General features: G+C 50.4%; 1 protein-coding gene and 1 long non-coding RNA gene across 2 annotated transcripts; both read right to left on the minus strand.

Annotated features, from left to right (window-relative positions):
- Positions 1 to 131: 131 nt before the first annotated feature.
- Positions 132 to 1,506, minus strand: LOC136518572 (uncharacterized). The gene is made up of 3 exons (XR_010774557.1): positions 1,244 to 1,506; positions 517 to 634; positions 132 to 426 (listed from the first exon to the last, which is right to left on the minus strand). It is a non-coding gene; the product is annotated as an uncharacterized lncRNA (long non-coding RNA).
- A 19,351-nt stretch (positions 1,507 to 20,857) lies between these two features.
- On the minus strand, positions 20,858 to 25,118 carry LOC136518707 (protein NRT1/ PTR FAMILY 3.1-like). Its single transcript, XM_066512394.1, has 3 exons — positions 24,931 to 25,118; positions 23,913 to 24,735; positions 20,858 to 21,883 (listed from the first exon to the last, which is right to left on the minus strand). Exons 1-3 carry the CDS (start codon positions 25,022 to 25,024, stop codon positions 20,977 to 20,979), a joined length of 1,824 nt encoding a protein of 607 aa, XP_066368491.1. The 5' UTR covers positions 25,025 to 25,118; the 3' UTR covers positions 20,858 to 20,976.
- Between the last annotated feature and the right edge of the window lie 1,810 nt (positions 25,119 to 26,928).

Raw genomic sequence — 26,928 nt, forward strand, 5'->3', positions numbered from 1 at the left:
TATAATGGCGGACCCAGGATTTGAAACCAGAGTAGTCTTAGTAAAAAAATTTTATGTGCAACATGACAAAATTCAAAGAAAAAGTTCGGTAAAATGGCTATAAATTAACCAAATTGTGATAATATAATTGAAAGGTTCAAAACTTATATAAATAGATCCGAAACTTACACAAATAGATTATACATAAGATAAGGTATTACATAAATAAGAGATTACAATACAAGTTCTAGTTCAAGGCTTTTGCTTTGCGCTTTCTCATTGCCATGAAAGCATGAACTATGCCATCCTCGCTTACAGTGGAGAATATATCACGCTCAATAAAGGTAACCAAACAATCATTCAATAACCTGTCACTTATACTATTTCTCACCTTATTCTTCACTAAACACAATGTAGAGAATACTCTTTCAACACTTGTTGTCGCCACTGGTAAGATCAATGCCAATTTAAGGACTAAATACACCAAACCATAAAATTCATGTTTCTTAGTGTCAACAAGCTTGTTAGAGAGCTCACCAAGGAATAGACAACTCTTCATCAACAGCTAGAATTGGTGGAGCACAAGTTGCAACTTTTTTTGCCTCATGCTTCTGAAAAAGAAATGTTATATTTGATTTCTTCATGCCTCAACTTCCTGGAAAATTACAACAATTTCCATTCAATTATAGGCTCACAGATGATACATCTACAATCCCTAAGCCTTCTGAAAAATGACAAGAAATTTAATTTAATGAATTCTATGCTCTGATTTCATTCACAAGAATAAATCCCTAACCAAATTTACATTCCAGTGCTCACTGTCCAAACCTTTACGGTCCAATTTCCAATCTCCGACTGTAAACCTAAACTAACATTACTCAACCATTTAGTTGAAGAACATCAGACCTAATAACAGATTAACAGCACAAGCACAGCCCAGATTTGTTCCTCGAAGGACGAAGCATACTGAACCAAAGTTGACGACGGGCCAGCTCCAAGATTAAAGAGCTTGGGTTGCAAGAACCAGCATTGTCCAGACGATTTTAGTGTGAGAGATAACTTCACCGTCTACTAGGTCTAAATGTACCCAGAATCTCCCGCCAAGCAGCCACCGGAAAGGCTACTGTTACCGGCGGCGGTCAATGCAGCGGCCAGGACGGATCTAAACCCCCAAAATCCAGACGGATCTCGGACCACGGACACCCAGCGAGCCTCCAAGTGAACAAATTGAGGAGGAAGAGAGATCTCCAGGACGGCAACTCACCAGGCAGTGCGTCCAGGACAGACATACACAGACTGTGCTGGCCGGCGTTGGCGCGCCACGGCCGGACTTTCGGAGAGGCGGAGCGGAGTGGCTGGCGCTGCCACGCTGGACGCCTGGACGGCCGCTGGGCACTGGCAGGGCGGGCCGGCGGGGTGGGGGCGGCGCCGCGGCGGCTCCGCGGCTGGCTCCTCGGTCGCGCGCGCGGCGTGCCTAACTCGCGAGCGTCGGGAGGGAAGGGAGCGGAGTCGCGGAGACGGCTTTGCTCGGCCGCTTGTGGTCTTGATCGGAAGAAAGAGGAGCAATGGGCCAAATTTTTATGGGCTGCGCGAAGTATTAAAAAATTTTTAGACCAAATTCTAGGGTAGCTCTGGGCCTACCTGGACTACCTATTGGGCCCGCCTGGAGGCTAGAATTATATATGAACTGTGAGCGAGCATGCATACTGTCACAGGAAGATACAAACGTAACGATCATGATCGTGATCAAGCAAGCTAATTAAAAGCACCATGCATCGCATGCATGATATATAGTTTAGTGTGTCCATACCTGTATCACAGATTCACTTTTTTGAGTGGAGTGCGCTGATCCTTTCACAAGCCAGCACAAGGTCTACACGTTACAGCCAGCTCAACCAATGGGCCGCCAAGAATATCCTTTTTTTTAAAAAAAAAGTATATATATAAGCGAAGAAAGAGCGTTGTTCCATAGTATGAATTGTATATTTTTAGTAGTAGGGATAAACCGATAAATCACATGGAACCACGATCCGCGATAATGTGAACTTGCATAGACGACAACCCAACTTGTCTGGTGTGCTACAATATGTTTTATGAGATTATATATTAGCAGGATGATTCACGTAATTGCATACGCAAGATTGAATTACTAGATCTAAAGCGAGATATAGTTCTGATAAACAAAATGAATGGATATTGTTGATGTGTATACGCGCCATACACACAGGTACACACAGTAGTGTGTGCGCCGTAGATGATGAGCGCGATCCGCAGGACCTGTCGCTGAAGGTTTTGAAGTCTGAGGACCTCTTTGGCAGGGCTCCGGCCGGCTCCGGCTCCGGACACTGTAGCAGGGTGTCGGCCGCTGGGCGGCCGACAGGAGGCTGCGGGAGCCGGAGCCGCGGAGCCAGAAAAACGAGCTCCGGCGGCTCCGCGCGTGTCAGTGAGAGAGGAAAAAGAGGGGAGAGAAAATCGGCTCCGATGAACAGTGGAGGGTATCGGCCGCTGGGCGGCCGACAAGCCGGAGCCGGAGCTGCCGGAGCCCTACCAAACAGGGCCTGAATAACACTAGTCAGGCCTTGTTTAGATCATCTCCTTAAAATTTAGTCCATATCATATCGGATGTTTGATATATATATGGAGTATTAAATATAAACTAAAAAAAATAACTAATTGCACAGATTGCGACTACTTTGCGAGACGAATTTTTTAAGCCTAATTAGTTCATGATTTGGCAATGTGGTGCTACAGTAAAGCTACGGTAAGAATTGCTAATGATGGATTAATTAGGCTTAATAAATTTGTCTCGCGGATTCCTGAGGACTTCTATAATTTGTTTTATTATTACTATCTGAACACTTCTATGTAACACCCTATATAACACACGATCTGACACCCCTAAACTTTAGCCCCTAGATTTAAACATCACCTCATTGGTGAAGACAATCAATAGAAAGCACGAGCGGTTTGAAAAGTAGGCTAATACTACAGTAGAACATATCATCCGTGCCTGTATATCGGGGGTATTTGGGATTACTCCGCAAACTCTGCGGCACAAACTCCACCGTGAAGCAGATTCACAGAAAATTAGAGTTTGTAGACCACCTTTTTAGGTGCTCTCATAACTCCACCATTTTTTTCTCGAATAGAGTGCGTGGAGCCGAAACCGTTTGGCTAAAAAAACATGGAGCGGAGCTAGAAACGTGTAGTGGAGAAGTCCCAAACACCCCCCATAAATGCTTGAAATACAATCGACAAGGATATACAATACTCCCTCCGGTCTATTTTATCTAGCGCACACGCATATCAAGATTCAAGCTTTAAAAACTTTAAACAATAATTAGGCTAATAAATTTTAATTATTACAATACAAACTTTATATGATTGGATTTGTAAGGAATTATACTATCTAATGATTATATGTTTATAAACATAAATAATATAATATAAAGCAAATAAATGGTCAAATTGTAATCTAGGAGACCGTGTAATCCTAACTTGTGCCAGATAAAATGGGAGGGAGTATATCATTGAGTCTAGAGCCCATTCAGGGTCACGCAGTTCGGGCCGCACCTTTTAACTTTATAGAATTGGCTGCCAATTATTTTGTTTAGCACTGGTATAGATAAGTTTCATATCCTCTTAATAATGTTTTAAAAATATACGATTAAATAGTGTACTGGCTTTTTTACTCCAATCTGGCACGAGTAAGATGGCTATATGATGTAGACGCGGTCCAATCTTCCGATAGGTATCTGTCGACAGAATATCATCGGCAGTCCTCCGAGAGGTATCCCACGAAGGTAGATTGATCAGTAGAGGAGCGTGAGATCAAGAATAAAAAGGTAACAGAGACACACGAGTTAGACAGGTTTAGGCCGTCAGTATGACGTAATACTCTACTCATGTGGTCTGTTGGTTTGTATTAGCTATCATATGATATTGCGTGTATTTAGAGGGGTCCCTGCCCGCCTTATATAGTCCGGAGAGCAAGGTTACAAGTCGGTTAGATTTGAGAAATAACCGAAAAGTAATAACTGATTACAGGAATCTTGGGATCATACATATCCTAACAGATCTCGTAGTATCTTCAGGATATCATCCAGATGTCTTGCGGAAGGCGCCTACCAGAGTCATGCCCTGCAAGGCTTTGTCTTGTAGGCTGGGCCACCCCTGAGGGCGCAGCCCATGTGGTCTGCCGTGGGTATCCGGGGTCATACCTCCCACAGCTAGTCCCCGAGCGCCTTGTACCCGTAGTGCAACGCCGTCTTGAGCTTGTCCGAGCAGGTGCGAACGAAGCCGAGTAGTCGAAACTCATGGTCCGACCACATTGAAGAGTTGCCGAGCAGTTGTTAGCAGTTGCCGAGCAGCGCATACTGTCACCGAGCAGCACAAACCGTAGCTGAGCAGCATAACCCAAGCACGGCTTGCCATAAGGGTGTAAGGAGCTCAACTTTAGAATCAAAAATTTCTTCGTAATGGAACAAGTGTGCCCACTTAGAGTCCGACCACGAGAAAATGAGATAGTCTTCTTCAACTTCAAGAGGCGTGGAGTCTTCCGGAATAAAGCAAGCACATTCACCGCGAGATGAAGTATGGCCACTTAGTCCCCGAGCCTGACAGTAGATGACGTAGTCATGTGGTGCTAGGGTCCAAAGTAGAAGAATAGTAAAAGACCAGCCACGCAGGCAGCCAGTCCTCGAGCGTAGCCCTAAAATGAGAGAGACCACATTCACCGCAAGGTGAAGTGTGCCCACTTAGTTCTCGAGCCTGATAGTAGGTGACGCAGTCACGTGGTGCTAGGGTCAGAAATAGAAACTAATTAAAAAAAAACCAGCCGAGCAGGCAGCCAGTCCCCGAGCCATTTACGGAGATATCTAAAAAACCCAACCGTGGAGAAAAAACCGGAGTAATGGCTGTACAGTAACTGTTACTGAGCCTCAATAAATGGCGGAGAAGTCGGCGATTATTCGGCAAGTAATAACCAACGGCGGCGATAAATGAGCGACATGGGCTATGATTGCGTGAAAGCCCATGCTACGACCCATCAAGCCGCGTCGGAGAGTTCGGAGGGGCGCAAATTGTTGGAACGGTTTCCAAAAACCCTCAAATGCGAAAGGATGGGGAAAGTGCTTTATAACTGCACCGCCACATCCCGCGTTCATACCTTTGCCACTTTGCCATTCCGTCTTCATCCTCAGTCCTCACATTTCCATATTCAAATCCACGCAAGCTCCCGACGCCAGTCCCCATCCAGATATGAGAGATGGCGCTGAAGATGAGAGCTGTGAACCCGAAGAAGGCGAGCCCAAAAAAAGCAGGAGCAGGAGCCAGTTGTGATAAAGAGTGGGTGCCGTCGCGCATGGGGGAAGCGGAGCTCGAGAGATTGGTGGAGGCGGGCATGCTTCCTAATCGCGTCACCGCCGAATGGCGGCCAACCAGCGGTGTGCCGTTCCTGATGCCCAACACAGATGAAGCTGTAGTCTTTGAGGATTATTTTTAACGTGGGTTAGGGTTCCCTGTTCATCCGTTCTTGCAAGATCTGCTGGAGCTCTGGGCGATTAGTCTGTGGAATCTCCACCCCAACACTATATTACACATCTCGATCTTTATCCATTTCTGTGAGATGTTTCTGGGGGTTCTGCCGCACTTCAACCTCTTCAAACACCTGTTTTGGTTGAAGAAGAAAGGTGGCGGTGGTTCCAAGGTGGTCAGCGGCATATATTTGCAGCTCCGGGATGGAATGACCAGCGAGTACATTAATGTACCGCTGAACACTTCTCTGAAAGGGTGGAATTCCAAGTGGTTCTACATAAAACAGAGTCACCCTGCAATCCGCTACGCGTCCACCATATCCCGGAGAACCAGAGGAGCTAGTCGGAGAAACCGAACAGTGCTGACATGGAACAAGTGAGGGAGCTCCTCGACCTGATTAGAGGCATGGAAATTACAGGCGAACTGGTGGCAACAAGCTTCATAGTGCGCCGTGTCTAGCCATGCAAGGAGAGGGCCCACTCGGGCTTTGACTATGGGACCCGAGAGAGGACGGAGTGGCTGACGAAGAAGAATGTCCTAGAGCGGGCCGTAGAGCTGCTCACTCCCAACATTTCATTCATCTGGCCAAAGCAAACAAGGGCCTTCAATTGCACATATCCGCCTCCTCAGGTAACCATCTCGATTTTTATTCCTGATACTTTTAATCCTGAAGCATTGCCGAGCAGTGAACTGATTCACTTATGCAAAGATCCATTCATAGGAAAGAGCGGTGTATTTCTCCGGCGTGCCTAGGGGTGATTGGCCGAGGGGGTAGATGCCCAGCCACTGGCTCGGCCTGAGGAAGATGCTGCCAGTGCCTCCTCAGAGTCCGGAGGCACCGACGTTGGTCGGACAGAGAGTTTGCCCCTAGTGTTAGAGAAAGTCCAGGGGAAGAGGGCAGCGATAGACGAGCCAGCCCAGAAGAAGAGAAAGATGACGGCTACTGCTCCCCTCAAATTGGGCGGCATCTCTATTGAAGGTGACCAGAGCACTCGAACGTGAAGGACCACGATGATCGAGTGGTCTGATCACGATGAAACTCCAGTTGCTCCTTCTCTGAGCACACAGGCACCTCCATGCAGCACACGCGTGGAGGAGCAATCAAGGGAAAGTGAAGAAGTCCCCGAGCAGTGGGCAAGTGGATTCCCCAAGCATTAGGCAAAGGAAATCCCCACGCAGCAGACGACGGAAGTCCCCGCTGGGTGGGTGACAGGAGTCCCTGAGCAACAGGCGGAGGTAAACCTAGAGTGACGAGCGAGGGAAGTCCCAGAGCAGCAGTCGAAGCAGAGGCCGACTGTGGAGGAGGCGAGACCTCTACCCTAGTGCACAGGAGTCGACCCCATAGCCCCGTCTGGGGGCTCGGGCGGGCATCGCCGATTCAAAAAAATTTACCGGCAGACCAAACGGTAAGTATCCTTGTGTTGGAGTTATTTTGCTGTCTTATCTTAGCTTTTTTGGCGCTTTGATGAAATGATCTGTTGCAATGCAAGGCATACAGAAGGTCTGAACCCGTCTACCCAGACTGTCGAGCAGCCTTGGGCTGATCCCGGGGTGGAGGCAGCGCCGGCGGTTCTCGTATCGAAATCCCCGAGTGCTCGGCAGCCGGCAGAAGAGTCAACCACCACTGGGGGTGGACTTGGAGACGTCGAGAGGTCATCACCAAGGGGGGGGGCAGGTCGTTGACAATACCTGAAGCAACGGCGGGTATTGCCAGACCCTTGGGAGCTGAAGCTGGAGTTGCCAGTGATGCACTAGAATCTGGGTCGGCGAATCCAGTGGCGTTCAAGGAGCCAATGGCGTCGCCTGAGGCATCGCAGGGCATGGTCGGTCCCGCTGTCCAGCCGCAGAGCCCCCCGGCGGTGCCTCCAGCTACAGCGGAGGAGGACAAAGTGGAAGAGATCATTCGTGCCGAACCTCAAACCCAATCCGTCCGAATCCTCCACAAGCGCGGCGACAAAGTGGTAATTGTCGAAGAGGAGGACACCCCCAAGGAGATGAGAAGATTGAAATCCACCCTCGCTGGAGTAATAAAACAAATCGAGGTTAGTACTGAATCCTGAGTACTCGTCTTTGACGTTGGAGATCGAATTCCATCATTGTCACCGTGCATTTTCAGGGGATAACTCGGACTGCCGAACACTGGCACCAGTTGATAAAGAGGATGGAGCCCCTCACCGAGGAGAACCAAAAACTCAAGGAGACGATGAACTTCTCAGAGAAAAATTACCAGAGGGCCCAGCGCGAGCGAGACCTAGCTGAGTCCAATGCGCGGGACCTAGAACACCAGAGGGGGGTCCTATCTGAGCAGCTAGCAGCTGTGTCCGAACAGCTATGGAGCAAGTCCGAGCAGCTGGCCACTGCCTCCACACAACTAAAGGACGCTTCCAAGCAGTTGGAGCAGCTATAGAAAATCTTCGAGTAGAAGAAAGGTACGTGTGATCGGCGAAAGCACTTTGCATATTTGGATATGCTTATTTTTGGTGACGACTGTTGTGCTTGTAGAGCAAGATGTGGAGCTCGGCCAGCTGTGCCAGGTCCTTGAACAACTCCGAGAGGATAAGGCGAAGGAGACAGGGCAAGCAAACAAACTAGCCGAAGAGCTGAACGGTGAGTACTCCCTGGTCAGGGTTACTGCTGAAGTAATTTCCTTACTTGATGGAACTTTGTAATGCTTGCAGACTACCGTCGGAGGGTCAAGGCATAGTTCGATGTGCTGGAGCAGGACGCCCGGACCTAGAGGGACAAGTTTGATGCCATAGTTGCCGGCATCAAACCAGTGCTCGATTGCGTCGACCCAGAAGTGGTTCCTCAGCCCGACGGTAGGCCGCCGTGCCCGGACGTCTTCATCGAAAGGTGCATGACGGCGTGGGAGAGCTTCAAGAGCTTCAACCGCGACGCTGTTGTTTCTGCCTCTACCCACACCCTTGCTGTGGTTCGGTCCTACTATCCAACCACTGACCTTCAGGTGATAGGGGCCGAATTCACCAAAGGGTTGGGTGAGGTGGAGACTTAGCAGCTGGAAGACGAGGTGGAGGAAGCGGCGAAAAAGCTGGACGACGACATCGACCTGTTTGGTGAGACAGATGGTGATGGTGGAGCTCGGTGATCTGCTCGGATGGTATCATCTATAACATCTGGATGGGGTAGTTAGAACGCGCGAAAGCACAAAAAACACTTATGTATATGATAAATGTTATAAGGTGCATGTGTATGCAGTTCGCTTATATTTCGGTGAAAAAATCTTCGTAGTTTTAACCATAACGCAATTATACATAGTACAAGTAGCGTCCAAGCAGTTGGTTCGCTACTGACCCCCATGGATTCGGCTAGCCCATAGTCCATAACGTCGAGCGTGGAGCCCGTGCACGTATAGGAGGAATAGACGTGACCAAGGAACCACAGCCAACCACCCATAACGCAGAGCGCGGAGCCCATGGCACATGTAGGGAGAGATTGGAGACTGGGTCTTCTCCATAGAGAAACAGAGCAGAACGTGTGCTGCTTGGCGGTTATCGAAATAACTTGGAGATATAGATAGTATAAGCGGCGTTCGAGCAATTAGTTCTGTGTTTAGCTCTCGGCCTTGGCTAGCCCATAGTCCATAACGTTGAGCGCGGAGCCCGTGGACATGTAGGAGGAACAGGCATGACCAAGGAACCACAGCCGACCACCCATAATGTAGAGCGTGGAGCCCGTGGCATGTGTAGGGAGAGATCGGAGACTGGGTCTTCTCCTAAGAAAACAGAAAAGAAAGTATGCTGCTCGCTGATCAGCGAAAAATCTTGGAGATTTGGAGCAAAGTGTTCGGTGATTTGGAGAAAACATGTGGCAAAATACGTTGGTGATTTGAAGAAACGTGGTCGCCGCAGTTATGGCGATTTCATATTGGAGTTCGCTATGGAGTAGCATGGAGCTCGACGACCATAAGTGGAGATTAAACCATAATGGAGAAAAAGTGGAGACAATTTAGGGAGACTGAAACTTTGTTCATAATAAAGTGGAGAGTACATATCTGGGGCGTTTCAAGGATAGAAACGTATGAGGTGCGTGATGTGCCACGAGTTGGGAACATCGATTCCTTCTAAGTCACATAGGCGATAAGACCCTGGTCGGGTGACCTCTTTGACGACGTAAGGCCCTTCCCAAGGGGAGGAGAGCTTGTGCATCCCTTTGATTTTTTGTTTTCTACAGAGAACGAGGTCGCCGACAACAAATGAACGACCTTTGATGTTGCAGTTGTAGTACCTCCGCAAGCCTTCTAGATATTTGGCTGTGCGGACGTAGGTGATTAGGCGTTCTTCCTCAGCCCTGTCGACGTCCTCTGTCCGAACAGCTGCGGCCTGCTCTTCATCATAGTTTTCCACCCTAGGTGCTAGGAAGGCAATATCCGCTGGTAGTATGGCTTCTGAGCCATAGACCAAGAAGTATGGAGACACACCGATGTTGCGACTAGCTTGAGTATGCAGTCCCTAGACTACAGCTGGTAGCTCCTTGATCCATCTGCACAGGTGCTTTTCTTCTTTCTGATATAGTCTCTTTTTAAGGGCATCAAGAATCATGCCGTTCGCCCGTTCGACCTGGCCGTTGGCTCTAGGATGAGCAACGAAGACGTATTTGATGGAGATGCAATGGTCTTCGCAGAAGTCCCAAAAGTGATGTCTAGTAAATATAGTTCCGAGGTTGGTGATGATGCTGTTTAGGAGACCGAATCTATGGATGATACCTTCGAAGAGCTCGACTGCTTTCTTTGCAGTAGCCGAGACGAGCGGTTTATACTCAATCCACTTGGAGAACTTATCAATGGCGACGTATACGTACCGGAAGCCACCTGGCGCTGGCTTAAAAGGGCCAATCATGTCTAGTCCCCAGCATGCAAAGGGCCAGGGAGCTAGAATGGTCTGTAGCTCTTGTGCCGGCATGTGTATTTGCTTAGCAAAAAATTGGCATCCTTCACAACATTGGACGAGGTCTTCTGCATCGGAGATGGCCGTGGGCTAGTAAAAACTAGCTCAGAAAGCTTTGCCGATCAGTGTTCTCGAAGCTGCGTGGTTGCCGCAGGAACCAGAGTGAATTTCGAGAAGTAACTTCACTCCGTCTTCTTGGGTGATGCATTTTTGTAGAATCCCTTCCTTGGCACTTTTCCTCATCAAGTTGCCGTCCACCAGCACATAATGTTTGCTTCGACGAATTAGGCGTTCAATTTCAGTCTTATCGGTGGGTACGTCGGCGCTAGTGAGGTACTTGATGAATTGTTCCCTCCAATCGGCGGCCGGCGAAGGTACCACCAGTACCAGCTGCTCGGCAGGGGGAACTTCCTGAACTTCCTTATCTTCTTTAATGGATGGAGCCAAGAGATCTTGAACGAAGACCCCCAGTGGGATCGCGGTGTGTGAAGAGCCTAACTTGGATAAATGGTCAGCGAGCTGATTCTAGTCACGTACCAAGTGGTGGTACTCGATGCCATAGAATTTTCCTTCAAGCTTCCTGATTTCGGCGCAATATGCATCCATCTTCTCGCTGGAGCAAGACCAGTCTTTGTTAAACTGGTTGATGACCAGTGTGGAGTACCTGTATACCATGAGGCGTTTGATGCCGAGCTCAACGGCTATATGGAGTCCATGGAGACATACTTCGTATTCGGTGGTGTTGTTGGAGGCCAAAAAGTGTATTCGGAGAACATATCGGAGCTTATCCTTGGTCGGTGTAATGAACAGAATGCCTGCACCAGCACCATTGATGTTAAGGGCGCCATCGAAGTACATCACCCAGTGCTCGGGGCAGGTGGCGGCGATGGGCTCTTGGATCTCGGTCCACTCAGCGACAAAATCAGCAAGCACCTGAGACTTGATCGTAGGCCTGCTTCTGAATTCAATGGAGTAAGTGCTGAGCTCGATAGCCCATTTGATGATACGGCCGTTGGCCTCTTTGTTACGGAGGATGTCCCCCAGAGGGAACTCGGTGACCACGGCGATCCTGTAATACTTGAAGTAGTGGCGGAGCTTACGCGATGTAATCAGGATGGCGTATAGCAGCTTTTGGACCTAATGATAATGAATTTTGGGCTCATTAAGGACCTCGCTGATGAAGTATACCGGACATTGCACCTTATAGGCGTGCCCAGCCTCCTCGCGTTCGACCACGATGGTTGTGCTGACGATGCGAGAAGTAGCGGCAATGTAGATCAGGAGAGTTTTGTCTAGCCGTGGTGCCGTCATGATCGGAGGCTTTGTTAGAAACAACTTGAGCGGCTCGAAAGCCGTATCTACCTCCTTCGACTAGGAAAAACGCTCAGAGGCCTTGAGGAGTTTGAAGAACGGTAGCCCTTTTTCACCGAGGCGCGATATGAAGCGGCTTAAAGCAGCCATGCAACCTGTAAGGTTCTGTATATCCTTAACGCATGTTGGCCATTTCATGTTGGTGATGGCGGAGACCTTGTCAGGGTTGGGTTTGATGCCACAAGTACTGACGATGTAGCCCAGCAGTATTCCGGATGGAACTCCAAAGATGCACTTTGAAGGGTTCAACTTCCATCGGTACTTTTTCAGGTTGGCGAACGTTTCTTTGAGGTCGGCAATAAGATTGTCGGCGGTCCTAGATTTGACGACCACATCATTGATGTAAGCTTTGACATTGCGGCCGATCTGTTGATCAAGGCACATCTGGATGGCCCTTTGATAGGTCGCCCCGACATTCTTGAGTCTGAAGGACATGGTGGTGTAGCAGTATGCACCGAAGGGCGTGATGAACGGCGTCTTGATCTGGTCTTCTTCCTTGAGGGATATCTAGTGATAGCCAATGTAACAGTCAAGGAAGGAGAGCGGTTCACAGCTGGCGGTGGAGTCTACAACCTCATCTATCCGAGGCAAACCGAAGGGGTCTTTAGGGCAGTGTTTGTTAAGATCAGTGTAATCAACGCACATTCTCCATTCTTTATTCTTTTTTTGAACAAGAATAGGGTTTGCCAACCACTCAGGATGATACACTTCTTTTATAAATCCAGCAGCTAAGAGCCATTTTATTTCTACCCTAATAGCCTTCTTCTTGTCTGGTGCGAATCATCAGAGTTTCTGCTTGATCGGTTTGGCAGTCGGCGAGACATTTAAGGAGTGCTCGATCTTCTCCCGTGGTACCCCCGGCATGTCTGCAGGTTTCCAAGCAAACATGTCGGCGTTGGCACGTAGGAAGGAGATGAGCGCGCTTTCCTATTTGGGGTCAAGGTGAGCCCCAATCTTCATGGTTTTGGAGGGGTCATCGAGGCCGAGGCTGACCTCCTTTATTTCCTTGGACTTGGCGGAGGCACGAGGAGGCTCCAGCTCTGGGATCTCCATGTCGTCGGCGGGCAACGTCTTGGCTTCGGTGACCACGCTAGCCATCTGGATGGAGAGGTCGGTGGCTTTGGCGAGAGTGAGACTCTCTGTCTCGTAGGCGTAGGCGATGGAGAGGTTGGCCCGTAGGGCCAGAACTCCTATAGGCGAAGGCATCTTCATCACTAGATATGCGTAGTGTGGTACAACCATGAACTTGGCCAGAGCTGGCCAACCAAGTATGGCGTGATAGGCAGTGTTGAAGTCAGCGACATAGAATTTGATGTGTTCGACATGATAGTTGCTTGCCGTGCTAAACTATACTGGTAGGGTGATCTCTCCAAGCGGTTTGGAGGCCCTACCAGGTTCCACACCCCAAAAGGAGGAGTCGGAGGGTGTGAGATCTGATAACCCAAGGCTCAGCTCCTTTAGGGCTTCAGCAAAGAGGAGATTCATAGCGCTCCCACCGTCAATGAGCACCTTTATGAAAAGCACCTTCTGGACGGTTGTGTCGAGGACGAGGGGGAAACGCCCTATGTAGGGGATGTCCGCCCACTGGTTGGCCCTGCTGAAGGTGATGGGTACCTCAGACCATGGGCGATAACTGGGGTTGGTGGTGGTGTCTTCCGTAGCGACGGAGAGCACCCGCCATGCAGCGTGCTTTCGTTCTCTTCTACTTTCTGTGGAGGCGAGCCCCCCGAAGATGGTGGTGACCACCTTGTCATGGTCCTAGAAGGCATTGTTGTTGCCCCTAGGCGGTCGGCGGCCTCCAACTCCATCGTTGGCATCGTCTTCTAGCTTTTTGGCATGAAACTTCTTAGCCAAGCTGAGGCAGTTCTTCATCTTGTGCTTGACATTCTTGTGAAGAGGGCACGAGTCGTCGAGGATCTTTTGGTATGGCTCATCGTAGTTGCACTTGGCGTGAGGTTGACCGACGGCGACGATGATGTGGTCTGGCCGGCGGTGGTGATTTTGGCCAGACTTGGGTCCTTCTACTTGATCACGGCCGCTGTCACAACAGTAACTGCGGTTGTCGAAGCGGTGGTCATTGTGGCGTCGGTTGTCGGGGCAGTCATCATAGCGGTGAGGTGGGCGATGAGTGCCCGCATCCTCATTGAAGCACACCTCGGCTTCCTCGGCATTGGCGTATTGGTTGGCAGTAGTGATCATCTCGCCAATGCCTATGGGCGGCTTGCGGTTGAACTTGGAGCGAAGCTCACGATGGTGGAGTCCTTGGGTGAAGGCGGTGATGACCTCAGCTTCCGTGATGTTGGGAATAGAATTCCACATCTCAGAAAAGCGTCAGATGTAACTGCGGAGGAGCTTGGACAGCTTCTGGTTGATGCGGTTGAGATCATGCTTGGTGCCCCGCCGAGTACATGTAGCCATATAATTGTCGGTGAAGACTTTTTTAGCTCTTCCCAGGATCCAATGGAGTCTAGGGCAAGGCTAGTAAACCAGCTCATGGCGGGTGGCGTGAGCATGACAGGGAGATAGTTCGCCTTGACACTGGTGTCTCCTTTGGCGGCACAGATAGTGGTGGCGTAAGCCTGTAGCCACTGTGTTGGATTCATCCTTCCTTCGTAGGGCTCAACCCCAGTGATCTTGAAACCACGGGGCCACTAAAGTGTTCGGAGCGCCCTTGTAAACGCTGGGGGCCCTTCGGGGTTGTGGTTGGCATCGGCCGTAGCGTTGCCGACGTTGATTGGCTCGAGAGCTGAGTCCGGGTTTCCGTACTCCTGCTCGTACTCCTAGTGGTGGCGTACTTCATCTTCATGGCGACCGAAGCGATGTTGCTCGATATGCCGTCGTGCATCCTAGAGGTTGCTGAGGTGCACTCGAGTGTCCTATTCGACCTCCTGGTCGTGTTGGCGATGGTGTTCGGCGCGGTGGCCCTTGGCTCCCCCCTAGAGAGGCAGTGACTAGTCGGCAAAATAGCTTTGACTGGGGCGGTGATTGGATCTCGGCACAGCTGATCAACGAATCATGCTCGTAGAGCACGAAGGTCTCTGATCCTCGTGGATCTCATTAACCTGATAGTGTGCCGCTTTAAGCATGGCGGCGACCTTAGCGAACTCAGGCGTCTGCGGGAGGTGGGCGAGCTCGTTGGCAGCCACTGCCAGATTAGCGCTTGGAGTCTTGAAGACGTCATGGCCATCAACGCAGAGAAATTCTTCATCGAGGTCATAGTGGAGCGGGAGTGGCCTTCCTTGTGAGTCGAGCCGATTATTTCGAGCAGCCTCGGCCCTCGCAATGGCTGCCTCGTTTTCTTGGCGCTGCGCGCGATTGATGTTCTGGTTCTCATGAGCGACATGTTCCTCCTTGGTTTTGCCATTCCGAGGAGGGCTGTCGATGCTGATGTTGAAGATCGTGCCACCTTAGAAGGGTGGGAGAAGGAGTTGCTTGGTGAAGGTTTCAGCGAGGGTCTCCGTAGAGCCCTGAGACTCAGAGCCTGAGTTTTCCTCTGGGATGGTCTGGAGGGACGCCCCGAGGCATCGGCCTATGTGTAGCATGTTGACGGCTGGCGGAGGCTGGACGGTGAGCTGGTCGGTGAGTGGATGGGCGTCTTCCACCTGGTTGGCGAATTTTCCCCTTAGGGCGTCTTGGTAAGTAGCGGCAACGTTGGTGAGCCCGAAGGGCATAGCCGCAACTCCTGGAGTTTTTTGAGCAGCCTTCGATAGATTTGGATCAGAGGGTGGTTGACGCTGAACCAAAGTGTCCAGGGCCGATTTGGCGATGGAGAGGCAATTGGCAAGCTTTAGACTGACCCGATCGATGGACTTGACCAGATCATCATTGTTGATTTGCCTCCTCTAGTAGCAAGGAAGCGGGCAGCGAGTTGCTGATGAAGGCGACCTCAGAGGTGGTTTCGAGATCGGATCTGTAGTTGCAGGTGCGGGGATGATCGACGCATAAACGATCTATGTTGACTCGAGGAGCTCTCCAACTCTATCAGCGTTGATGATCTAGGAGATTGATTCGATCGTGAAGATCTGGCTGGGCTACAGGAGGGACGAAGAGCCTGTGGAAAAAACCATCTTGTTCGACAAGGAAACAGCATGCAGTCCCCTACCTAGCGCGCCAACTATCGACAGAATATCGTCGGCAGTCCTCTGAGGGGTATCCCACGAAGGTAGATTGATCGGCAGAGGAGCGTGAGATCAAGAACAAGAAGGCAACAGAGACACACGAGTTAGACAGGTTCAAGCCATCAGTATGATGTAATACCCTACTCCTATGGGCTGTTGGTTTGTATTAGCTATCGTATGATATTGCATGTGTTTGGAGGGGGTCCCTGCCCGCCTTATATAGTTCGGGGAGCAGGGTTACAAGTCGGTTAGATTTGAGAGATAACCGGAAAGTAATAACTGATTACAGGAATCTTGGGATCATACATATCCTAACAGATCTCGTAGTATCTTCAGGATATCGTCCAGATGTCTTGCGGAAGGCACCGACCAGAGTCGTGCCCCATAAGGCTTCATCTTGTGGGCTAGGCCGCCCCAGAGGGCGCAGCCCATGTGGTCTGCTGTGGGTATCCAGGGTCGTACCCCCCACAGTATCACTAGTAGAATTTGCACATCTATGACAAAAATCTTAATGACGAATTAAAAACTATCATAGAAGATCGATTTTTATGACGATTTTTTTTGTTTCGTCATGGATCATTGGTGACGGTCCTCTGACCTCGCCTATTTATGATGAAATCAGATATCATCACAAAAATTAATAATCTAGGTTTCAAACCAAATTTGATTCGGACCCCGCCAACTGTTACACTACAGCTCCTTTGGTTATCAACCACGCATAACACGATTGACCTCACTAAAAGGTGCTAGTTTGGTTTTGGTGATTCAGTGATAACCTTAAGTGGACTAATATCGGTTATATTGAGATACACGAGTATTTAGTCCACATGTACAATAGTGTGAGCAATACTTAAAGGCCATGATGGAAAAGTGGCTTGGTTATGTTGCAAGTGCTTAACTAGTGTTTTGGAGGAGCTCATTGCATATCAACCATGACATGATGTCATGTGCCTAGGTGGAGAAGATCAAGAGACATGGCTTGACTAAGAATGACTGGGTTGCTAGTGTGAAGGACAAGTCAGAGGCCTATGCGATGGACCATCGAGGCAGTGAAGCTAGAGTGGAGGACTTGGTGCCGATGGACTGGGTGCAATGGGTGAAGAGCAAGAGGTTGCAATCGATGAACCAATAAGGCCATGTGATGTCACGAAGTGGGACATATCATCTACAAGGTATCAAGCCATAGAAGACTTGTGTTGATTACAAGTGGCTTGATGGAGGTTGGATCTTGTGTGGCATCATGAAGATGTAGATCAAATGGAATGCGCAAGGCAAAGGTATATTTGTAGGGCATTTCACTTTATTGGTCTATGGTTGAGTAGAAAAGTACTTGCCCGGGTTTAGGATAGATGGCCATACTATCAAGAGTTGCAAATTTGTTTGCATATTGGTCATCTAGTGCCACTTGAGCGATCTAACTTTGCATGTGTTTCTAGGATCAAGCAGGGATTGAAAATGAGTTTGAAAACCATTATGAAAATAATTTTGAAAATGCTAACATCGACTTAATATAAGGTGGTGTTTGTCTTGTTTGACAACACTTGAGGTTAGCATGTTTGGAAAAGGTTTGCAAAATGTCATGAGAACGGTGACGAAGACGGTGGAGAGAAAGGAGGCGAAGGCTCTACAGTGCTTCATTCTGGACAGCGGTGGATTGTCGAACCCCAAGGTGGAAATTGTCCATGGGCATCGGATTGGTCTGATGCTTGCTAAGGTTTAGTTCTAAACACTGCGGGTGCATTGTTCTCGGGCAAGCAAGTCATTGGTGAACAGTCCGACCCTATAGTTACGGACTGTCTGGTGGCTAATTTTTTGAGGAGCGAAGTTGATGGAGAAATTCTGTCCATGTTGTCGAGGTTGAACGGCGGACTGTCCTGGCCCTAAGGGATGGACTATTTGTGGTGACCGTTTCAGCACATAAGAGCTAGTTTTGGAATAAGGGCGGACTATCTGGTCTTATAAGGGCGGACTGTGTGGGTTGATAATTTCAGCACACCCCAAATGGCTAGTCGGAGGCCTCCCTTTATAAGTAGAGAGGGTGGCGGGGTATTTAGGGTGCTTAGCACCTTGGGGGAGTGTGCTGGAGCCCTCTAACTCATATATGCTTAGTGGTATATGCATTCGATTGTTTGAGAGCAATTCTAGTGTAGTGCATGAGAGATTGCAAGTGTGGACACTCGGTGATCTTGTTGCAAGCCAGTGTGCTTGTTACTCCTGAAGGTTGCCACCTCCTAGATGGCTTGGAAGCTTGTGGACTCCATGTAGCATGCCTGGAGTTGGTGCGGTGCTCCGAAGGAGATTGCATTGTTGAGGGGTGTTGTGCTCCCCCCGTGGGAGATCGCAAAGAACAACTCTAGTAGAAGCGAGGAGCGAAGAGCATCAAGTGGTCTGGCCGGATCGAAGTAATAGAGTTCTTGTGTGGCCACACCTTAAGGGGTGAGAGTGAGCTTGTGAGCACATCGTGAGGGGTGAGCGAAGAGCTCTTGTGTGAGCACACCTTGAGGTGTTTGTCTTCTGTGACAACACTTGAGGTTAGCATGTTTGAAAAAGTTTTGCAAGATGTCTAGAGAATGGTGGCGAAGATGGTGGAGAGAAAGGAGGTGAAGCGCTTTGTAATGCTGGTTTCTAGACAGCGGTGGACTCTCTGGCCCTAAGGCGGTGAATTGTCTGTGGGCATCTGATTGGTCTAATGCTTGCTATGGTTTAGTACCGGACTGCGGGTGCACTATTCTCGAGCTGACAAGTCACTGGCCGACTGTCTGGTCCTATAGCTGCGGATCAGACTATGGACGACTAACTTTCTGAGGAGCGAAGTTGCTGGACAGATTCTGTCTATGTTGTCGCGGTTGAATGGCGGATTGTCCGGGCCCTAGGGTTGGATTGTCCAGTGTAACTGTTTGAACCCAACGGCTAGTTTTGAGTGGACTACACGGTTGACTTGGTTGTCAGCTTGTGTGGCACCGACGCGGCAGCCACGTTAGCTGCACTGACTGGGCCAGTTGACCTCGTTGACCGGCAAAAGTCGATCAGATCTAGGCTGTTAGAGAAGGGTTAGACGGTTGCGGGTCGCTCAGGGCGATTGATCCGGGCCGCGTCGGTGGAGCGCGGCGGTGCAGGATGGAGCACGGTGGAGCTTCACTAGAAAATGTCAGTGCTGGCGATCTGGGCCACTGCTGGGCATGGGGTTGGCACCAGCGCGTAGAAATCGATGGCGCGGACTTGACTGGAGTGTCCAAGACGGCAGACGACGGCTAGAGACGATGAAGGACGTGGCGAGGCAGGCCAACCTAGGGCGCTAGATACGGCGAGTGCACATACGCAACAGAGAGGGAGAGAGCGGTCGGGGAAGGTACCGGTGCGTTCGTCACCTTCGCACAATGGCGTTCGTGTATGTCTCGCTGTCGGGCACGTTGCAGGGGAGGAGATCGACGGTGGTGGGATCGTCCCGGGGCAGCGGCAATGGCAGTTGTGTGCGGGAACTTCGAAGAGCTAGAGCTAGGGCTAGGGGCGGCTAGGGTTTCGAAGGCAGTGTAGCGCACTGGGCTAGACCCTTTATAGGCAGCTGTCATCGTCAAACTGCGCGTGGGCCATGAGGACGAGCAGCGGTGATGGTGTCCGCGCCCGGCAGATGCGGAGTGCTTGGGAAGAAGGACCGCTCCCACTGACACGTGGGCCCAGGCGGTCAGCGGCTCTGCATGGCCTGGCGAGCATGGCCCAGATGGCAGCAGCACAGGGCGGGGGTGCCGCTGGGCTGGAAAGCGCGCTGCTGAGCACGTTGATGGGCCGCGGCACCGGGCTGGGCCCACACTACGCGAGGGCGAGCGTGGAAAGGAGCTATGGCAGGTTGGGGCGGGGCGCAAGAGCTAGGCCGGTGGAGCGCAGGAGGCGGCAGAGCCTGCTGGGCCTTAGAAGGCCAGAAGGGGATGCAGGCCGAATACAAAGAGAGAAAAAGAAAAGGGTTTTCTTTTTATTAAAAGGATTCAAACCACTTTTCCAAAAAAAAAGTTTTAAAACTAAAATTTGATTCATATTTTGAGATTATTTTTGGAATGTGGTTGTAAACTATTTTCAAAGTTAAAAATACTTTTCTTTTAAACACACTTAGAAAGCACTCTTAAATACATTTCAAAGTCAAATTTTGAGCTTACTTTTAAAACTGATTTTGAGGCAAAATTTTGAAGCTTGGTTTTTTTTTTAAAAAGAAGAGAGTCTATTCGTGGTTGATTGAGTTTTAGAAATTCAGTTTTTGCACAACAAATCCAAAGCAAAGGCATGAATGCAACAAATACACTTTCATTAACTTTGTAAAAATTGTATAAACCACATTTGCACGCTTTGTATTGGCAACAAATAAATAAAATCTTGGAAAATTTTAGAAAAACATTAAATCCTTTATTTTATTTAGTATTTTCTATCACAACCCAAAATGGAAAATTTTGCATGTGACAAAACCCCTAGACGCACCCCCTTATGAGCTCTAAGACGATAAACGGCTCAACGGACCAAAAGACGATGTTGCAGTACCCTGACAGATTCTGAATGCTAACTTGTTTTGATGATTCCCATTGACTTCGGAAAAATTTTGACATCAAACAAAAGTCATTTGTTAGCTAATGAAATTATCTTTCCATGCATCTGTGGATCATCAGAAACATAGTTCGTATGCATCCTAGGCATCAATTTTACCCATGCTGCTCCTGCAATCCAAAATGGACTCCTACTTGAGTCGGACTGGGCCTCCGCCATGACTTTAATGAGTGGGACGCCCATGCTGGTCATCTTCGTCTCTATAGCTTGTATCCGAACTCCGAAGGAGTGATGTCCTCATCACTACATGTATAAAAACACTGCGGCCCTGCGGCTTCCATTATGCTCCCATATTCACGAAATGCATGATAATCGCCGTGTTAAAATATCCATGATAACATTGTCCATTGTCGCAACCAAAATTGAAAATATTGCAATCAGTGTCTTTGCAATGCAGAGAGTGGCGTTAACCTTATAGTGCAGTATCTAATCAATATATCAACAACTAACGCCCACCCTAATTAATTACCTGCACATCAACCTTACACCACACCTCCAGCACTGGTGCCATTTTTCTGGACAGCGGAGAGCTCACACTCGGCGTCATGATCGTCCTTTTCGTCTGCCATTTCCAGTGGCTTCATGGTGTAGAATTGGAAGCAGATGAGGTAGTAGCCAAGATTTAGCACCATGAGGCAGGTGACCAGCCAGTAGTAGTTGTCGATCCTGCCACGGTTGATGTTGTCCTGGAGCCAGTCGTTGCCGTGGGCGCGCGTGGTGCGCTGCACCACCGTGACCAGCACCGTGCTCAGGTAGTGCCCGATGGAGCTGGAGAGGCAGAAGAGCGCGGCGGCAGTACTGCGCATGCTCTCGGGCGACTGGTCGTACAGGAACTCCATGTGCGCCACTGACGAGAAGGCGCCGGCGATGCCGTTTACGGCGAACTGCGGCACCAGCCAGAACACGCTGAGCGGGACGACGGCGGTAGGTTTGTCCAGGAGCCCGTGGTCGGCCGCGGCGTGGCGGCGCTTGGTCTCTACGAGCGCGGCCGTGGCGACGCCGAGGATGTGGATGGCGAGCCCGATGCCCATGCGCTGGAAGTAGGTGATCCCGGACTGCAGGCCCGTGACGCGGCGTGCCAGGGGCACGAACGCGCGGTCGTAGAGCGCCAGGCTGACGAGGAAGGTCATAGTCCCAAAGATGGACATAGTCGCTGCTGGTATCTCGAAGCGCCGGGTGATGTGCCGGTCCATGCTGCGCGCCTGCAAGATGGTGAAGGGACCGTGCGCTTCAACGGTGGCCAGTATGATCCCGGCTGACCAGATGGGCAGCAAGCGGACGATGGACTTGAGCTCCTCCACGCGGTGCACCGTCGACAGACGCCACAGGTCCGGCTGCCCGGAAGCGGAGATGTCGCCCGGCATCACTATCGCTGCCCGGTCCAAGAACCTTAATTCACAGAGGAAAAGACAAATCTGAAATCAACACGCTGTCTCATCTCAATGTTACCATGGTAGTGGAAAGTGGAATTTTGGAGTGTGACAGATTTAAAAAAACGAAAATGAGCTGTAAGCAACAGCGAGGGACCTGCGGCAAAAAAGAATCGTGAACCATAGTTAAATGCTAAAGTCGTGCATACTTTTGCTTTAGAAGACAACACGAAGATTGTGGATTTTTGACAGCTGGTCAAACCCATATTGCTGGATTGCTACAATCTAAGGGTTACACTGTTGTAATCTGCAATATGCATTCTAGGTATTTCGGCCCGCTTAGAATGCAAGAATTTCATAAGAATCATACAGAAATTTTATGAATGAATCAGCTTAATTTTTCTGTTTGTGAACGAGGGAATTTTTCTAAATCCTACATTTCTCCTATAAAATTAAATTGATTGATTTGAAATTCGAAAGATGCCCTAAACACCAAAATTTCTATGAAGTTCATGGGTTAGACAAGGAGAAGAGCGCAACCAACGTCCGCTGCAGGACGATGAGCATGGCAAGGTGAGGTGAGAAGCACAAGCGATAGAAAGCTCCAAGATCTGTGAGGGAGGCAGAGCTACCCAAACGAGGTGACGGAGAGGGACAGAAAGAGCGACGAAGAAGAGCATGAGGGCGGTTTGGAATTGTGACAGAGAAGTGATGGAGAAATCCGAATCAAGAGCACAACATGGGGAATGAGGGCCCGTTTGGTAGGACCCCGGCTCCTCCAAAAACAGCTCCGGTTCCGGTTCTTATGAAGGAGCAGCTTCTCTTAGGGAGTTAAATCCATTTTTGTGGACCGTTTGGCAAAACAACTTCTCCAGGTAAGCAAAAGAGTAAAAGGTCCATAATACCCTTATGTTTTCCTTTTTTTCTTTTCTTTTCTTTTCCCTTCTTTTCTTTACCTTATTCGTTGCCCAGCCACCGTGACCCATCATTTCTCCTCCTCTCCCCTTCCTTCTTTTCTCCCTCCTCATCCTCTCCGGCTCTCCCCAACCTCTCGACCTCATCCTCTCCGGCGACCCTGCCCCCAGCGGCCGTGTGTGCGGGCGCTCGGCGGCCCCAGCGAGCTTGCGGTCGGGCACCCGACGGCGCCGGCGAGTGCACCTAGCGGCCCCGCGGGACCCCGCTAGCCGACCCCTGCGCCGTCTCCGCCAGGGGCCACTACGCCGTCCGCCAGCTGGCCACCGCTTCGTCTCCGCCAGCAGCCACCACGCTGTGTCCGCCAGCCGGCCACCGCGCCGTCTCCGCCAGCGGCCCCGTGCGACCCCGCCACCGCGCCCGCCGGCCACCGCGCCGTCTCCGCCGTGCCTCCACCTCCATGGGCAAATCCGACTAGAGCCGCCATGGGGGCCCATGTGAGTCAGACGGAGCCGGTGGAAGCTACAATTTTTGGCTCCAACTGACCGCACTCGCACCAGAGAGCGTAAAACCCAGGGCTCCTTCGTCGGAGCACCTCCCTTTCTACCCGTTTGGCAGTGGGAGCTAAAAAACAACTCCTGGAGCTGGTTGAGAATCCCTACCAAAGGGGTTCTGAGTTTTTCGACTCCCTACCCCATGTTGAAAACGAGGAATCAATTCGTGTCAATTCACCCATGAAGCTGGCTGGAGCGGACTTGTCTACTAGCACTCTTCAGCATCTCACGTGGAACGAAGTGGAAAGAGGGCTACCAAACAGTCCTTTGGCTTTACTTTGGGTCTATTTGTTTGGTTGCAGCTGTGGCTATAACCAGCCTGTTCGCTGGTTGGTTTCTGGACTGATAACCCGGCTAGTGCTGGTTTGTTATAAGAGAAAAATACTGTTGACTGGTAACCGCTGAAACGAAAGGGGGCGTTTGGTTTTTCTACGAAACCTTGCTTCACCTCGCCCAATGAGAAGCACTGCTGCCTTGGTTTCTGCACAAGCGAGCTTTTCCTCGCTGGTTTACGGGGTGTAGGTGTGTATAGAACACGTCGAAGCATACAGAGCACGACAAATTAGAGAGAGACGGGCTTACGTGAGCTGGTTGGTGTGCAGCAGCCTGCCATTGGTGGAGATGAGGACGTCGAGCTCCTTGTCCTGGTACAGCATGCCCGTGTCCTCCGGTACGGCGACGTTGCGCTTCTTGTACGCGGCGGCGGCGACCTGCGCGAGCCGCGTGAACGGGCTGCCCCCGGGCTTGAGCCGGACGTACAGCGGGTACCCGATCAGGAACACGACGATGGAGACGAACATGGCGATGGCCGGGATCCCGAACCCCCACCCCCACCCCACGTGGTCCTGGATGTACACCACCCCCGTCAGCGCCAGCATCGACGCTACTCCACCGGCGAAGAAGTAGAGGTTGAAGTAGCGCCGTTTCCGCTCCGCCGCCGCCTCGGCTGCCTCGGCGGTGACCTGCTGCTGCTCCGCCCCGGGCTCATGGTCGAACTGGTCGGTGCCGAACATCACGACGCAGGGCCGGAGCCCGCCGGTGCCGACGGACTTGCACAGAAGGGAGAGATACAGCACGGTGAGCTGCAACCCGGAGGCGCGCTGGCATCCGGGGCCGCTGGGAGGAGCCGAGCACGGCGAGGGGCGTAGCGAAGGGAGGAGCGCGGACACGAGGACGCCGAGCATGCCGAGCTGGTAGAAGACGGAGCCGACGATGATGGTCCAGAAGCGTCCTGCGAAGGAGTCGGCGGCGATCGCGCCAAGGATAGGCGTGAGGCTGGACGTGCCGCCGAAGTTGGTCAGGAGGTTGGACGCCTCCACCATCGGCATGTGCAGCTGCACCGTCAGGTACGTGATAAAGTTGGCGCCGAAGCCGGTCGAGGCGAACTTGTCGCAGATGTCGTTCCCTGCATCGGAATCGGCGAGCGAAGCCATTAGACGGACGGCCATCAAACTGCCAAACAAGGCAAGGACTGCGCCGGCCGCCATCACTCGTTGCATGCATCGTCTTGATTTCTCGCCCATTGCTTGTTCAAAATCCTCGCTTGGCCGCAAATATGCTGGCTCATCTATTATATCGTTGGCTTAAGCTAGCTACTCACCAAGTATGAATGGCATGGTCTTGAAGCCTCCCTTCTCCCTCCTCTTCTGCTCTCCTTCTCCATTCCTACCATCCGCCGTCGTCGTGGTTGCCATGGCTGGATGCAGGTAGGTCTCGCTCCTTGTTATGGCCAGTGATTGATGCGTGTGGTGCTCAAGCAGAGCAGGGCATGCGACAGTGAGACTGAGCTATGGCCCTCACATGCATGCGAGGATGGAAGTATGGAACCACGTACATATACATAGACACGAGGGCCTGTTCGTTTCGCTAAAATTTGGCTTATGCCACTATTTATACTGATTTGTTATGAGACAATAATACTATTCATTCGCTAAAAATTACTGGTGAAGTAGTGCTGAAGAACAGAGCATTAGACGTGTTAGGTGTTTACAGCCGTGACACCGAGCTAACCCCAGCCAATAGCGCACCTCCTTAAGAATTAAGAATCGTCGTGGCAGTGAATGCCGGAAGAGGGTACAGAGGCCGACGACGTACCGGCGCCGAACCCTAATGCACCCGCGCGCGACATCAACATTATTGACGAGAAAATTGAGTGAATTGTTTTAGGACGGATGGGGACGCGCGGCCGCTGTACGTTTGTCGTCTTCATGTGCAGCGGGGGTGGGGGCCGTATCACGGACTCACGGGGAGGAAGGCTCAAGGCTGATGGAGTGGCGGTGCTGGTCTGCTGGAGCTATACTCATTGGTGCTAGCGAGGGATGAAAACGGTACGAATATTTTTCGACTGTATTTGAAACCGAATGCGTTTAGAGGGGTTGAGATCTGTCCGTATCTGAGTCCGGATATCTAACATCCGATACCGTATCCATATCCGAATACTCAAATCGTATATTTATGATGTTGATATCCAATCGTATCCTATCCGGCATAGTTGACACTATCCGTATTCGAATCCGAATCCGGACAGAAATATAAAAACAAATATAATATCGATGATATCCGTCCGTATCCGATCCGTTTTCATCCCTAGTGCTGGCCCTGCTGCTTGTCACTTGTGCTAGGCTGTCCTGCGTGAACCGGAAAAAGCACACAACAGCTAACGCGGCTAAGATAAGTCTAGCTTGCAGCTACAAGGATGAGGGGAAAATCCACTCTGGTCTGGTGGTACCATCTCTGCGCACTGACTGTGGTTATGATTGCAAATAACGCCAGACAGCCAACAATCAAACCAGGAAAGGACGAGCGGGAAAAGCTCCGGAACAGTAACATCAATCATAGATGATTGGTTATGCACAGGTCGCACCAAAGCCTTGAACTTATAGCATTGAAAAATCAAACGACAGCATGAGAGCCTTCAGGTTAAAAATATCGTTCTCACTCTTCGGCCACATGTAAAATAATAAGACGCTTTCGGCTGTTTTTTTTCCATGAGCTTGTCCTTATCACACGTGTTTCATTAAGCAGAAGTAGAATACCAAGGTTACATCATTCCTGAGCAAACCTAGAATTACTAAGGAAGGGTGGTGTCACGGGGTCGAAACCGCGGTAAGCATTGTTGTTCGAGTCGATGTCAGAGTACGGGTCTCCGGTGGCTTGGGTGGACTCAAGAACACAAGAATCACAGAGAGAACGCAACGGTTTATCCTGGTTCGGGCCAATCGGTGCCCTACGTCCAACAACTGATGATCCTTATACTCAAAAGCACCCAAAATCGAGGGTTACAACATGGTTGTAGAGAGAGATTTGGTAGGGGGTTAACTCGGTGCTAATCCTAAGGTTGCCTCGCCGCCAGTGGTGCATTCCCCTCGTCGGAGAGGAGGAAGACGACGGGATACGGTGGAGTAGCTCTTGGTGCCCCTCGGTGGGTTGCCTTGCTCTTGATGCTGAGCCGAGGCCAAGGAATGGAAACGATCTATGTTCTTCTGATTGTTCCCTCCGTTCCCCTCTCCTAGGTCCGACCTTATACCTTATATAATGAGATAGGTCAGGTACATGGCGGTTTGGGGGAACTAGTCTATGGTCTACATGCGCAGGAGTC

The sequence above is a fragment of the Miscanthus floridulus genome, chromosome 17, assembly GCF_019320115.1.
Source record: "Miscanthus floridulus cultivar M001 chromosome 17, ASM1932011v1, whole genome shotgun sequence".
Classification (NCBI taxonomy): Eukaryota; Viridiplantae; Streptophyta; class Magnoliopsida; order Poales; family Poaceae; genus Miscanthus; species Miscanthus floridulus.

Bases quoted from the DNA above. Each gene is read 5' to 3' on its own strand.
- LOC136518707 (XM_066512394.1), bottom strand. From the start codon at position 25,024: ATGGCAACCACGACGACGGCGGATGGTAGGAATGGAGAAGGAGAGCAG. The intron at 24,736-24,930 runs GTGAGTAGCTAG...ATTCCGATGCAG, and splicing joins GACCATGCCATTCATACTTG to GGAACGACATCTGCGACAAG. The intron at 21,884-23,912 runs GTAAGCCCGTCT...CTGTGAATTAAG, and splicing joins CTGCACACCAACCAGCTCAC to GTTCTTGGACCGGGCAGCGA.